Source organism: Protopterus annectens, chromosome 8.part0, assembly GCF_019279795.1.
Source record: "Protopterus annectens isolate FY-2018-M chromosome 8.part0, PAN1.0, whole genome shotgun sequence".
NCBI classification, from domain to species: domain Eukaryota; kingdom Metazoa; phylum Chordata; order Ceratodontiformes; family Protopteridae; genus Protopterus; species Protopterus annectens.
In genome coordinates, this window is record NC_056741.1 from 1,582,790,164 (window position 1) to 1,582,805,812 (window position 15,649).

General features: G+C 37.5%; 1 protein-coding gene across 1 annotated transcript in view; it reads right to left on the reverse strand.

Annotated features, from left to right (window-relative positions):
* Positions 1-9,529: 9,529 nt before the first annotated feature.
* LOC122809551 (urokinase plasminogen activator surface receptor-like) overlaps positions 9,530-15,649 on the reverse strand; it is a 481,166-nt gene continuing 475,046 nt past the window's right edge. The window contains exon 7 of the mRNA XM_044081133.1: positions 9,530-10,173. Within this exon, the coding sequence (XP_043937068.1) occupies positions 9,935-10,173 (239 nt within the window). The 3' untranslated portion in view covers positions 9,530-9,934. The remainder of the gene's footprint in view (positions 10,174-15,649) is intronic.

Sequence of the window (15,649 nt, forward strand, 5' to 3'; positions counted from 1 at the left end):
CATATGGGTGCTGCAAAACTCAGAGCTTTCTTGTCCCTAATAGAGTAGATGAAATCTAATACTTTAAAGAAATTACATCATTTCATGTCAGAAGATCAAAATGGAAAAAAAATAGGAACCCCATCCCAGGCACGAAAGGTGCAGGAAAAAATTGGGATGGAGGGAGAGTGCTAATACTACAATAATGATCTGTTTGAACATATACTGTAATGATAAGTTAACTTTCATAACTGCACTGTGTTTTTAATTAGGTCACTTTGCAGTAGCCTTAACTGTCCATGATGGATGCCAAAGGACAGGAGGAAATGGCGGAAACAGAATGACCACAGTCTAGGGCTCCCTGAAGAGAAGAATGACCAGAGTCTAGGACTACCCATAGAGTAGCTCTAGCAAAACATACTCTCACTTTGGAAGTTTGAATTGAGGACCATGTTGTAGCCTCTAGAATAGTTCTAGAGACTACCCCCTTTCTGAGGAGGAATTCTGCCATGGTCTGAGTTACAAAACTGAATAGCCTGTGACAGACACTTAAAAGGATTTGTTTATATACTGGCTGTACTTTCTACTTACCATCATAAAAAATAAAAAGTTAGCTAGAGTTTCTAAAATACTTAGTTTTGTCCAAGTTTAATCTTAATTGTCTGTCAACATGCGAAGTATGGAGAATTCTTTTGCCCCTGTTTCTTGGTTCAGTGTAGAAGACAGAGAGGTGAATAGCTTGGTTAAAGGTAAATTCAGTAATAACCATAAAGGAATGAGTCATTCTAAGGCTCACCTTGTCCTTATGGAAGATCATTAAAGGTTAAAGAGACTTCAGGGCCAACAGTTCATATTCCCATCTAGCAAACATTATCCATCTATGTCACTGTTACTACCCAGGGTAAAACTGTGTTCATTTTCATTTTAGACAGTTTTATGTCTTGTGCACCTTTTCTATCTAAAAATGTATTCAGAGTGGTCTAAATAATTAAACATCAAGTATATAGTTGCCATGCTGATTTGGTCACTGTAAAATATAGGTTGTTTAATTGACAATTAATATAATTCATGTTTGCTTTGTATTAAATGCTGCAAAATTCAAGTTGTATATGTACTACTATTAATACTACTTGTGGAGCTTTTCTCATTGGGTCTCTGCTGAAAGGGTTATTGTCTGCCCAGCTGGATCTTTCTGATAAATAAATAAAGGGCAGAGCAATTTGTAGAGCAGTCTTTCAAGTTAGACATTTCAGAGAAGAGCTGGCTACAGATTTAAAGAGATACATGGTTAACTTCTGAAACATCAAGTTTAGATCCCAGAAAGGTGCCATTTGTTTTCTAGTTGGCCTAATATGTAGTACCCCTTTCAAAAATGTTTTGACTTGGAATAAGATAGAAAGGGTGGGATCCAGTAGCAAAGGAGTAGAAATGGACAAAGAGCATACCTTGATCAAGTGTACACAAGGCCTGAATTGAATAATTTGTTCAGATACTGAAAAAATGAGGACACCTCACTTGGAATGGGTCCTTTTATTTGTTTTGGCACCAACTAGAAAATCCTTTTCATTTGACTAAGTACTAGGCTGAGTCTTTCTTCCAGTATTTTCTAGTAGCAGGTTTCCTTGTCTTATTCAACGACTGTTGCTTGTTATCATAAAAAGGGTCCAAATTGGATAAAAAACTCCATACAGTAAGAGATTTTGAATGTTGGGGTAGATGAGGGATCCCTTGTCCTTAGTAAGCACACTTTCTAAGGTAGCTTTTGTTAACTGCTCCCAGCCAGATGCACGAGAAGAGAGAGTCAGTGATGTCCAGGTCAAAAGGAAGTCACCTGTATCACTTTGAACAAGTCGTTCTTGGTGGAGTCACTAGAGCATATCTGGTCTGTTATCTTTGATCTTTAGAAGAACTTTGGATATCAGAGACAAGGAGGGAAAGCATAAAGGAACATTCCTGTACCTGTGAATGAGTCCATTTGTCTTTCATGCCTTCTTGCAAGGTGTCTTGGAACAGAACAAATTTAGTGGCCCGATGACATAAGTAGCAAACAGATCGACTTGGGTTGTTCCGCACAGGTTGACAAGCTCCTGGAGGACCTCTAGGTGTAGCAGCTACTTGTGAGGGTCTAGCCTTGATCTGCTCAGAGAGTCTACTACTGTGTTTTGCATTGCATGTTGCCTGTAGTGGTACACTGTACTGAATTGCCAATTCCCAGGCAACCATGGCTATTCTGCTAAGGGTTAATGTTCTTGACCCTCCTTGCTTGTTTATATATTATATCACTGTGGTGTTATATTTTATCTTTTATCACTAACAGTATTGCAGGTGTTCCACTTGATTTAGAGTTTTTATTAGAGCCACCATTTCCTTGAGATGTATGCGTTTGTCTGAAAAAAGGCTCCCACATGCACTGGACCTTGACATGCTGACATACTGACCTCTGTGTAAAATATGAGGCATCTGTGATGACTAAGAAGGAGTACAGAAGAAGAGAAAGGCCTGGATTTACTAGAACTTAATTATCCTACCAAATGCGTTTTCTATTTATAAAATTGAGAGCAGGAATTGGAAAGGTTAGAGGATATAACCATTGGGCCTAGATGGATTTGAGGGACCATTGAATTTTTCTCATGTGAAGTCTGGCAAATGGAACAATGAAAATGGCGGAGGTTATATAGCCCAGAATCCTCACAAATGATCTTGCTGTGGTCATGTTTTGATGAGGCAGACTTATAAAATAATAATGTTAAGAAAGCACTGGCTCTCATCAGAGATGTGTCTAGAAGACAACCTAGAAAGATCTATCTTTTGGGCAAGGGTCAAGGTCAAAATAACTTTTTTGGGGTATAGTTTGAAGCCCATTTTGCTGAAGAGATGCCAGAGTGTCTTGGGCTGAGGTTGCTGAAATGAGACAATCACCCAAGTATTGGTAAATGTGAATGCCTTAAAGTCTGCAGAAAGTGGTGACTGAGGCAAGGCACTTGGTGTAGACTCTTGGGGTGGTGGAGAGGCCAAAAAGTAAAGAAGCAAACTGGAATGTGTAGGTAGGCATCCCTGAGATTTAGAGTGACCAGAAATGCTGTGGATGACAGTACAGAGAAGAGGGTTTGTAGAGTCAGCATTGTGAATTTAGTAATCACAAGAATCATTTTCAGTTTTGAAACATCTAAAATAGGTCTTCATGTTTTTTTTTTTTTTACTAGAAACCTGAAACAGTCTTGGACAGAATCCTTTCTCTTGCTGAAAAGTGGGAACTGGCTGTATAACCCCTCAAGTCAATGGATCTGAAATAATTTGAGGGAAAAGATGAGTAAGGTTATTTGAAGGGAAAGGAGTTTGAATAGGAGGGATGCCTACTGACGTTTGTAACGTTGTTGAATGAGTTTTAGAACCAAAGAATCTGAAGTTAATGAGTAAGACTGCCTGCAATTCCTAGAAGGCCAGAGTGTGTGTGTTGGGGAGGTTATGAGGCAAAGATATTTATTGATTTTTCATTTGAAAGGAGGTTCTTTGAAAGCCCTGTCCATTCTTTTCAGTGCCACCTTGCCATGTTCTTGTACTGTTACTTATGTGATGTTTTCTGGGTACATTTAAATGGTTTTGAAAAATGCCCTGCTTTAGAAGGATATTTTCTTTTGTACCTGGGAATACAAGAAAAAAAGTTGCTTAATACCTTGCAACAACTTGCCCTTATTACCCAGTGTCTTAAGGACCTTAACTGATTAATTTCCAACCATGAATCTTTATTAAGAGGGGCATTCAGAAGCTAAGTCTTCACATCATTTAGGGCATTTTGTAGACTTACTCAGGCATGTCTATGGATAGAATTTCCAGTAGCAGCAGCCCTGGAGGTAACCATTTGAGATGTCGGCACCTGCTAGAATAAGTCCCAAAATACAGAGACTGAATGTTCGAAAGATCAGACTTAGATATACCAAATCTGAGATGCCATTTCTCAGAATATTCCCTTTTCTCTATGGCATAGCAATCTCAGAGTTGTTATATATAAGTTAGTGGGGTGTGGGGGGCTTGCACCCCACATGGAAGTGTGTAGGGGGTTGCATCTATTTATCACCCCATACATGATACTGCCACTTTTTCCTTGACAAAGACATTCTATATTCATACTCATAGCAGAAAAACTGAAGTGATCCAGACTGTGTCCTAACAAAAATGCACTGAAATTATGTTTTGTGGTACTAGGAGGGAGCGGTATAGGGCATTACATATCATTTGCAAACTCATGCATTAACTTCATAAACAAAGTGATCAAACTACAGATTCAAAAGAAAGACAAATATGTACACTCTGACATACCCCTAATCTTAATCTTAAAAAGAATTATACGTTTGTTATTTGTAATGTGTTTGAAATTGACTTCATCCTTTGGAAATGTTTACTGATTTCAAAATGTCAAAGTGTAATTGTTTGCCAAGAATTACATTTTCAGAAAACTGTAGTGTCTTCTTTTTCTTTAAACATGTTCCACTACTTCTTACAGAAACTGACGTCTATCAGAAGCATAAGAAAACATGCAAATGGATATAGAATACATAAAAAGCATTTCTTCATCCAAGCCAAATGCCCCTGTTTCAACACAGGACATATTACCTAACTTATCTCTTTTTCCAAGTCTCTTCTCCTTTCTCAGACTCACATTTTTTTGTTTGTGAAATGTTTTGTATTTTACCCAGGCTGAGCCTAAAATTGGTCAATATCAATCAGTGCACTACCCTAGTAAACAAATGTAAATAAAATAAAATATATATATATGATCAATGAAGACCTGTACATGTACCAAGTAAGTGTGTTGAGGGTTGGATTAATATGGAATACTGCTACCAAATATTAATATAATATAGCTATGCAGAATGATAAAGTAATACATAGGCTGAATAATTCTGTAGTTGATATACCTTACATGGCATGCTTCTGGTGGGAGTGCATGATAAAAACACCGAACGTTTAGCTCTGTAATAATTGCAAATTAGGAAAGATAAGATATCTTATTCTGTGCTAACTGAAAGGTAGCAATCAACAAGAAAGGACATGGTGAATCAGAGGCACCAGGAAAACTGATTAATGATATGGAAGAATTCAGTAACAACTGACATTATTTTAACATTTTCTTTGCTTACTACATGACTGGAAGGAGATGCTGTCCAGTCCAACCTTAGGTAAGACATGAATTAGGTTTGAGTCAGTGAATACTGTCAGATGTTGTGACGTACTTGATGCTCTGGCATGAGCTATAAAATTTAAGGTGCTGTCGTGCGTGAAGAATACTGCAAATGACATAAATCAGTGTAGACTAATTAGCTTTATGTTGTTTCTACTTATATAGCACAGCTTCAGTATTATTGAAGTTGACATGTATTTATTTGAAATATGCAAGGAACAACCCAAAGAAGAAAATATAAGCATGGTAATTTTGTCATATCTAAAAGGTCACAGAAAAACAAGCATGCATACAGAATGCAAAATATTATTCAGGAAGAAAAAAATTACAAAGCACAGCCAAATGGGTGCATCTATGATGACAAGAATCACAAAGACTTTAAATTTATGTTCTGGCTACCATGCATTTTTCATTATAATCATGTTAACAACTGTAGCCCAGAGCAAATTTTCTGAGCTCTGACATTTCAGATAATAAGCATTGCTTGTAACATCTTTATTATTCCAGTAACTTTATTTCAGTTTCACTCAAACAACATATAAACTACATGCAGCAAAAGACAGCTTTCAAAACAGGAAACTCAGCATTAAGAAACATGCTTTACAAAATACATATTCCAGCAGAAAAAGAACCTTTCATATATGAGGGTACAAAAAAAAGTCTTCTTGGTCTGGTGTTAAGAGATAATACTGACAGGTTTGCATTAGCAATTGCTGCCATACCAACAAAGAAAAGAGGCTTCAACAGGCTGTTCCGCATTGAACAGAAGAGGCTCTACTTTGTAATTTTTGATTGGCTCATGCTGGTGTACAAGCCAATCAAAAATCGCAAAGTGGCTCTCAAGCAACCGGAAACTACACTTAACCAGCATCTACCAATCCCCACGGGTGCCGGTTAAGTGAGCTTTAACTGTATTAGCAAAGAAAATAAGGGACTCACAAATTCAAGGCTATAACTAGTATGGTAATCAAGAAAAGTTTGCATTATTTACAGGTGATATTACTTTGTACTTGATAAATTCAGAAAGGACATTTCAGTGATGTGGAACATTTTGAGACAGTTTTGGGTATTCTGTGATATAAACAAATGAAGATAATACTTTTTCTACATCAAACCTCATCTACATGGCAGCCTTCATTGGTCTTGTGTAGGAATCATACCTCTCAGCTGTATACATTTTTGCAGAATGTCCAGATTTTTGCCTCATATTTTTGGCCTGTTACTCATAAAATTGTGGTTTCCTGGCAAATCATTGCCAAATCTTTGAGGACTGAAGTCAGAAAATAATGACAGAAATTTGAGATTCAGACTCCATTCCTTTCAGAAAGTTCATGCGAATGCAAAACCTGTTATTCTATCAACTTTCTAAGTTTGTAAAAGCAAATATTTAAAAATGTGTCCCTATTTTTGGGCCTTTGTTCCCTCATTATTGATGGCTTTGTCCTGATTTCTTGCTCTAAGAGGTTGAGAGCTATGGTAGGAATGTTCACACCATGAATTGGCTCAGCAGTACCTATTTTATGGGACGTGATTAAGTAAAGCATTTAGAAGTCTCTGTTAAAATGATTCTGTTATGACTGTTAAGGGTGTGTGCAAAGAGGCTAATCAAAAGATAATACAAGTGCATAATACCATTTAGGAAATCAAATACCCCTGCAAATTGTAACATTGATAGCACCCCCCTAAGACTGGACCCAGTGGTGAGAGATCTGGGTACTCAGATAGATAGTAATCTAAACTTTGACCACCACGTATCCACAGTGGTGAAGAAATCCTTCTATGTGGCTCATCTCATAAGTAAGGGCATGGTATCCAGATCTAAGGCTGTCAATAGTACCACTATACTTGGCCCTTATTAGACCAATAACTGAGTACAGTTCACCCTCTATCATCTACCTCATCAGGCACCTGCAACAGTCAGAGAGTCCTCAGAGGTTTCTCACCAAAAAAATACAGGGTATAACCAACATGTCATATGCAGACCAATTAAAAGCCCTATCACTCTGTTCAGTTTCCAACCGATTACTGAGGGGTGATCTGTAACTGACTTACAAGGTAGTCTCTGACCCAACCCTGATGGAAATGTTGCATATTTGCATTATTAATTGCAAAAGGGTTACCCGCTGCAAAGATGTAAACCTGCTATCTGACATGAATAGATCATGCTGGAGGGACAGATCTATGTCCCAGAGATTGCTCCACCTTTGGAATAGGCTTCCTATTCATGTGAAGCAGAGTCCTTTCCTGACTATGTTCAAGCACAATCTGGACCAATGCAGGGAAATCACAAATTCACTCCTGGGGTGGCGCAGTCTGTAAAAACTGTCAAAACCGCACTTGCTTACTTTTGTTATCTTTTCCCTAGGGATAGAAAATTGGGTAAAATCTGGGTAAAACTGGCTAGGCTTGTAAGGGTTCTTGAGCCATTAGCCTAGTAATCTCCTATGAACCTGTGAATAAAAAGACTATGTACACACTCAATAATTGATTCAGCAATACCTATTTTTATTGGATATGATAAGGTAAAGTATTTAGATGTAGGGATTAAAATGAATGTATTATGGCTGTTATGGCTGTATGGGAATCAAAAGATAATAGAAAAACTTAGAACTTGATTATTGATATGGATAATAAGATCTAAGCAGTAAAGATGTTTTAGCCTCTTTAGGCGTTTTTATTATAATTGTAGTCCTGCATTTCCTGAGCTTTCTGCATGTGCTTATTTAATATGAGCATTAGCAATCAACAAATAATAACCAAACAGGGTGTGTTATTGTGTAAATAATGCATGCCAGTTAGTTTCCAGAGGTCCAATGCTACAGGTTTAATTTTTTCTATATATTTTTCTATTCTCCTAGTGTGCCACCATCTAACTCCGCTGAGACCATCCATTCATTCCTCACCACTGAGGCAAGAGCTATTCATAGCATGGCTATCATCTAGGGAGCCATGAGGAGATTCTGTGGCCTAACTTTACCCCGGTGGTTGATATGCATACTTGTGAATGGGAGAACCAGCAATGCCTTCCTGTGTGAGTGAGAACATTGAACAATGAAGGCTACCATGCAGATGTGGTTTGGCAAAGTCAAGTGCATGACTCTAACCTATACAATACATGGCATATACCTCTCTCTCTCTCTCTCTCTCTCTCTCTCTCTCTCTCTCAAGTGGATATCAGCACTACAATAGGCCAAGCTTCTTCCCCTCAACAGGATTGGTGAGCTAGCACCAGCCACTTACATCTTCCTTTCTTTATTGGCCCCTCTGTATCCAGGTCACTAGTTTATCCAGCATCATTTTGTACATAATGAGAGTTCTGCCCAGCTGCACCAAAAATCTGACCCATAAGTAGCTTTGATTTGTGCATTGGCAAGAGTGGCTGTGATTAAACTTCAAAGCTGATTCTGCTGCAGATGACCGAGATGACCCAGAATTGATTATTGCATTAGTCTGGGATGAACCAGCCAGGGATGAATGGGAGGGGATGGTCAGTACCAGTTCACAGATAACAAGGGTGGAGCTTCATTTGAAGAAAGACCAAGACTTCAGCGAATGTACACACACCATTATCATCATCACAAAATGTGGCAGGTAGTCATTAACTGTTTGTTCTAGGATTACCACAACTTAAATATTTGTCCTCCCATGGACTCATTATGGCTTCCTTTATCTGACTTTAAAGGCAAAGAGGCTTGAGGGGAAGTAGAAAGTCCATTTCATAATGGAATAACTGCCTTAGCTAACCCTTTCATTCCTAGAACTGGGAAACAGAGGGTTCTAAGTAGTCCATAAACCCTAGATCTTCAACACACAGTAAATGAGAGTATAATGAACCCAAGATATTGAAAATAATCTTTAAAAGCACTGTAAGCTAGTGTATGCCCTTCTTTAACTCTCATAGAACTAGGCAAAAAAGATCTGAACATTTAAGCAGCAGTACCTAAAACCTATAAAGTTGTTTACATTTTTTTCTTTCAGTTGTTTTTACATATTTTATTTGCACTTTATTAAATGGAAATCAAAATGTGGCACATTAATGAATCTTAATATGGTACCTGTAAATTAATCCATGGTAGGGTGGATTTTACTTGTGTGTTGTTGGACCTTCAGTATCGGTCATCTGTTGTACCAAGATCCACGTATCCATAATTTTTGTCAGAGAGGTTGGCCTAAATCATGCAATTTAACTTGCCCTGCTTAACATTAACATTGCAGCTAATGATAATCTAGTTAAATGTTCTTGGAGACATTTTTATCCAAAATAAATGACATAGTCTTGCTCATTTCTTATTTATCTGTTATACATCATATGACACATTAAATCTGCTAGTTTACAAATTAAATAGAAAGAATGCTTTGGGACTCCAGTACTGAAGGTTTACTGTCTTTATTTGCAAGTTGTCCTGTATCCAAACATCCAGTCTCATTAGCAAAATCAGGCGAGGAAAAAGAAATACATTACTATGGATATGAAATCATCTGGCAGTTTAGCTTAGACAGTTAAGGCCATGAGCTGATAGTGAGCTTTACACTTTGATCCTGGGTTTGATTCCCTCTGTCTGTATTTGTCTGCCACGTGACTCAAGCAAGTCATTTAATTAAATGGAGCTCACAGGTTGTTCTAGAAAAAAGTTACTTCTTTCTATTGAGTTGACATGGTTAAATAAAAAAATAGGTGTAAATATACAGAATTGTGGATGCATACTCAGTGTGGTCCTACATGTGAGTGCATGTTTTTAAGTGCAACTAAGCAGGTAGATGTTTTGAAGCATAGTGTCACAGTACGGTGACAGAAGGCAGTAGCAGAATTAATAGATACAGGATGTTGAGAGTCTGCAGACAATGGCCCTTTCCAGTCTGCTGGTACCCATTGAAAATCCAGTTGTTGCACAAATTCCCAGTACAGCAGAGAACTTGCTGTGACTGTGGTACAGTTAAACTTGGAATTACTCCTCTGCAAAATGACTCGGTTGCACAGCCCCTCATGAGTGCAACTTGTTTGCCATTGTTATTGTCTGTCAGAAGAAAAAAAAACAGCTTGTATTATTTTGCCTCCTTGATGTAGCATAAACTTTTTTCACAAACCATGCAACACAACACACAATATAACACAAACCAATAATTTATTAGCTAGTACAGAAGATGTCATGTAACATTATTTCCCCAGTTTGGGAGATAAGAAGCACTCCATGTCACTGCCCTCTTCAGCCTCAGGTCAGGAGGGAAACTGACAATTTCTAATTAGCAAACAAGTGCGTGCAGCAGAGCTAGAGGGACTGTCAGAAACTTGATTAACTGCAGTGCTGGCCTCAAAAGCTCTGATCAGGTATGCAGCAGTGTAGTTCTGGAGAGGTCATCCTGTGAAACTGTTACATTCTACTGTGCTTTATAGTACATTGTGCAATTGCTTTTTAACCTACAATTCTTTAGCAAAACTGCAAACCAAAAGGCAAAACTCTAAGCAGGGTGGGTAAATCTGTCATATCTGTTACATTATGTTTAAACTGCCTTGGTATGCAACTTCAAATTCCATTCAGAATGTCTCAACAGAATGCAAAGGTCACAATCATTTTTAAAATAACACATATTTGATGGTAGAGTAGACGAATGGGTAAAGCATAATAACAGTCTATGGATCACCATGTTTGTCTTAAACTTGCTGCTACATCTATACAGCTGCTATGATCTTGGTTTGTGGAAAAAACTCACTGAAACAACTAGTTAATTAACAGAAACTCAGCTTTTAGCTTCACTAAAAGTTTGTAAAAAAATAATTGAATCTGCTGATCTCATCCACTCAAGTCATTAAAATATCACTCTTAATATATTGGATGTTCTTTCAGATCCAAGCACACAGTTTTCTGCATTTTGCCCCATATTATCTTTCTTCTCCTTATCTTCCAGTGAGTTTAATTTTCCTAGATACCGTACACCTCCTTCTCCTACATTAATCCTTTGTTCACTCTCTCCCTCTCCCTATCTCTCTTCTTTCCTATACTTTTCCTGTCTACATACTATAAATTTACATATAGTTATCCTCCTGAGATATATCACAGTCAATAGCTCTGCTATCCATCATCTCTCTGGTTTATAGTTTGCCTAAGTTTCCCCAATTCCTTCTTCCTCTCCAACTTCATCTACTATGTTTTCATTCTTTAAATGCATATATTCTACCTTTATAATTATAGCTACATAGTTATATGTCTGTAACAAAATTACATTTGAAACTTTTCCTTAAGTAGCAATATCCTTTTTCCATTCTTGATTTCAAGGATTTGGGGACTCCTGGATCATATGCTGGAATGGAAATGAATGCCCTGTATGTAAATTATCTGCATTCTTCTAACTTAAAGAAATGGCTAAAGCATATGCATTAAGTGAGGACATTAGATATTAAGTAGCCAGCACTGGCACAGGTTGAAAAAGCACCACGTGCCTGTTGCATGTATTATCCAGGTTGTCACTCTGAATGAGGTCCACAGCATCCAGGACAATGTCCCTGTGACTGGTCATCATCATCTTATTCCATACCCTGTTTCACATTTCCTCTATGTAAACTGCTAGTAGTACATGAACTGCTTTGCAGAGCATTGGGAAACTGTTAAACCAGCTTAAATGCTTCATTCAAATTCCCAGATGAATTGTTTACCGGCTTCCTGATGCTCTTCTTGGGTGGCTGCTGTCTGTGTGGCAGTGGTTAGTTTGGTATGGCTTTATAGGAGTATGTGATGTGCCATGCACTCCAAATAAATAAGAACAGTGCTTCCAGTCAGAACATAGGAAACTGTGTTCTCAACATGGATGTCAAGATTCAGCTGTTAAGACGAATTCTAGATGCCCATGTCTCAAACGCATAACACCCTGGTTATAATCACAGAACCAGTTACAATCCCCTATTTCTCATGGTGAACTCTACATGACACTTTCATTGCTGTCCACTCCTTCTTCAGGTCAGGCAGTATGTACAATGCTACTCATCGCCGATATCTTTAAATGGCTACTATGCATAGCCTCTGGGTCCTAGTGAGGGAGTTTAAAAAATGTTTTGTATTTGAGTGCCTTGATGGTGAGACGAGCACTCGACAAACCTCAGTATGTAGTTGCTATCAACCTGCCCATTTTCCTCACCTCAATCATCCCTTGTTCATTTCTGGAAACAGATCTACCAGTGGACTTCATTACATTGCATGTTTGGTGTCCTAGACTGTCATAGCATTCACTTTAATCCTCAATTATGTGCCAGAAACCACAAATGTTATGAGAAACAAATCAAAAATATGAGGCAAAAACTGTGGATACTCTATGAAATTCTGGACAGTTGAGAAGTACATAGAATTGCTGTAACATCCATGACTTGTATGCAAAAATGGTTACCACCTGCACTGTAGCTCAGTTGTTTTCAGAGAGCCACGTTTGTTAGAATAGCAACAAAAAAGAAGAAAAAAGAGGGGGGTGGGGGTCAATGCCTACTCTGGAGAACATCTGACTGAATTACCTGGGAAGAGAAGTTCGGAATAATGTACTTATATGTAGCTAACTACTGCTAACTTAAAAAAATGTAGCATAAGGAAAGAGTGGCTTAATTAACTGATACATTTGGTGGCTACAGTAGCAGCAGCAGACAAGGTGCCCTCTAAGAGTTCAGCCCACCAGAATTCCAAATACAGCTATCAATGGTACACAAATGTGATCACCCTGTGCTCATCAATAGAGTGCATGAGGCTATGGCTGAAACTGGGCACTTCTGTGCAACCAAACAAAGGAAACATTAAGACATGAGCAGCGACAACAAAGTTCCAGAAAACTGCCTCATCTCTAAATGCCATGCCTCTCAAACTCTAAGCACAAGAAATCTGAACAAAGCCTAAAATAATGGGGGGGGGGACAAAACATTGCTCTTATAAACTTTGAAAGTTTCTAGAATAACAGGATTTGTATTTGCATGCATTTTCTGAAGGCTATGAAGTCTAAAACTCAAATATTTATCAATATTTAGTAACCTCAATCCTCATTGATTTGTCAGAAAACCACAAATTTTATGAGGAAAGGATGAAAAATATGAGGCAAAAATCTGGACATTCTGCAAAAATCTGGACAGTTGAGAGGTATGCTAAATGCTACCAATGCTCAAGATATGCAAGCATGTATGTTAAAGCACAAGACCATGATCCAAAATCTACAGCATGAATTATGTGATGCAAAAACCCTCAGAAGCCAAACAACATATGCTTTGTTGGACTTCAGGAGGGAGTGGGGAAAGGTGATTTTGTGAAATACCTGCAGGATATCTAGCAAAATGACCTACAGGTGGATAAGCAAATAATTCAGTTTTATTTAACTTTATTTTTCATTAATTTATTAATTAGCATTTGTTTACCAAGATTGTCTTTCTGGTATAAGTTGCCCCTTTTCATCAGAGACCTGGGAAGAAAAGCTCCAAGTATAATACATGTAAAAAAATTCAAAAAAATCAGATAAGAAAAACTGCAATTACTATAAGCAATTTAACAGAATGAATGTAAACAGAACACATAGTACAACACAGAATTGTACCAAAGGCAACAGTAGATATAAATAGAAAAAAAATTGTGGGTAATGAATAAAATCCAATGCATGAATACAGCCATGGTTCAAAACAAAGTTTAAAGAAAAAAAAAGAGAAATCCATTTGCAAGAATATGCTTTTAAGAAGTGAATTTTGAGGAAAAGGGTATTTAAGCAGTGTGTTAGTGAAGTAATTATTATACAGCAATGTACAGGAGGAAAACAGTAAAACAAATCATAATAAAGAAAAAAACAAGTAAGGCAGAGATGCCAATACAGAAAGGGGTTAGATCATGTATTGGATGTGGCAGAGGTTTAAACAGATGATTAGTAAATAAGCCGAGTATGAAGATGGTTGAATAAAAAGATGTAAGATTACTGATGTGAAGAGAGTCTGTAAAGTGACAATGTATGGTTTGTGCTGGATAAAGTGATATACAGAAAGGATGTGATTTGAAAGGTGAAAAAAGAAGAGGGGAGAGAAAAAAAATAAGGCAGTGAGTCAGAAGATGCTGAATGAGTATTGCAGGCTGTAATAAAAATAAGGGAGAATGTAAGGATACTAGGATGTAGTAAAAAAGGGAAGAGAAAGTTAAGTGGTTTAAGCAGAATGGGTGGTACAGACATAGACTGTAGATATAATATGTCAGTAAAGTATTCTTAGATAAGGTGAGATATAGCATAGCTAAGAATCACTGTGTGGATGGATAGCATTTTTTTGTCTAGCCATGAGCTGAGTTAAGTGATTTGTGTGTGTGTGTGTGGGGGGGGCAGGCTTCCCTGCATCCCAGTGCGGGTGCGAGCCATCCACACCCTCCAAATTTATTTTACTAGTCTCGCCTTGGTCATTGAAAAAAGTAACACACACACACACACACACACACACACACACACACACACACACACACACACACATACACATATATATATATATATATATATATATATATATATATATATATATCTATATATATATATATATATATATATATATATATATATATATATATATATATATATATATATATATATACGGTTGAAATATCGAACTGCATATGGTCGAGACCATATGGTCGATATTTCAAAAGATCGATCTTTTAACATGGCTAAAAAGAAAAAGAAATGGGAGTGCCTTCTGTGTGGAGTCTACATGTCCTCCCCGCGGTTGGGTGGGTGTTCGAAAGACATGCGTAAATGGGCGTGCCTTCGTTGAAGGTTGAATGTCGAGCTGGCACCTTGGCGTTCGTGAAAATCTACTGCCAATCATTAGCAGATCGGAGTTCCGCTGTGGCAACCCCTAACCGGGAAAAGCCAAAAGATAACAACAACTGTAATGCAGTCGGAGTTGGTATATTGTATGTGTGCAGGGGGGCTTGCTCCCCTGCATTACAGTCTTCTACTTAATGAATTTATTTATTTTTTTAGCCATGTTAAAAGATCGATCTTTTAAAATATCGACCATATGGTCTCGACCATATGCAGTTCGATATTTCAACTGTTCGATCTTTTAACATGTAACTATATATATATATATATATATATATATATATATATATATATATATATATATCTGTCTCTTGAAAGCAGTGTCAGGGGGGCCAACCTCTCAATGTCTTACCCCAAAAACATCTGGAAAAAGCCTAAAATAATGGGGACAAAGGTCTAAAAATAGGAACAGATTTAAATATTGTTGTTATAAAGTTTAAACTTGATAAGTTGTTAGAATAACAGGATTTGTATTAGTGCATTTTCTAAAGGAAATGAAGTCTGGAGCCAAAACGCATGTCATTATTTAATTAGGTCAATTCTCACTGGTTTGCCAGAAAACCACACATTTTACGAGGTGAAACTCTGGACATTCTGCAAAAATCTGAGCACTTGAGAGGTATAGTCAGTGGCCAGGGCTAGTATTCAGCACATGTTGCTTAATACTCTGAAAGTCCATTT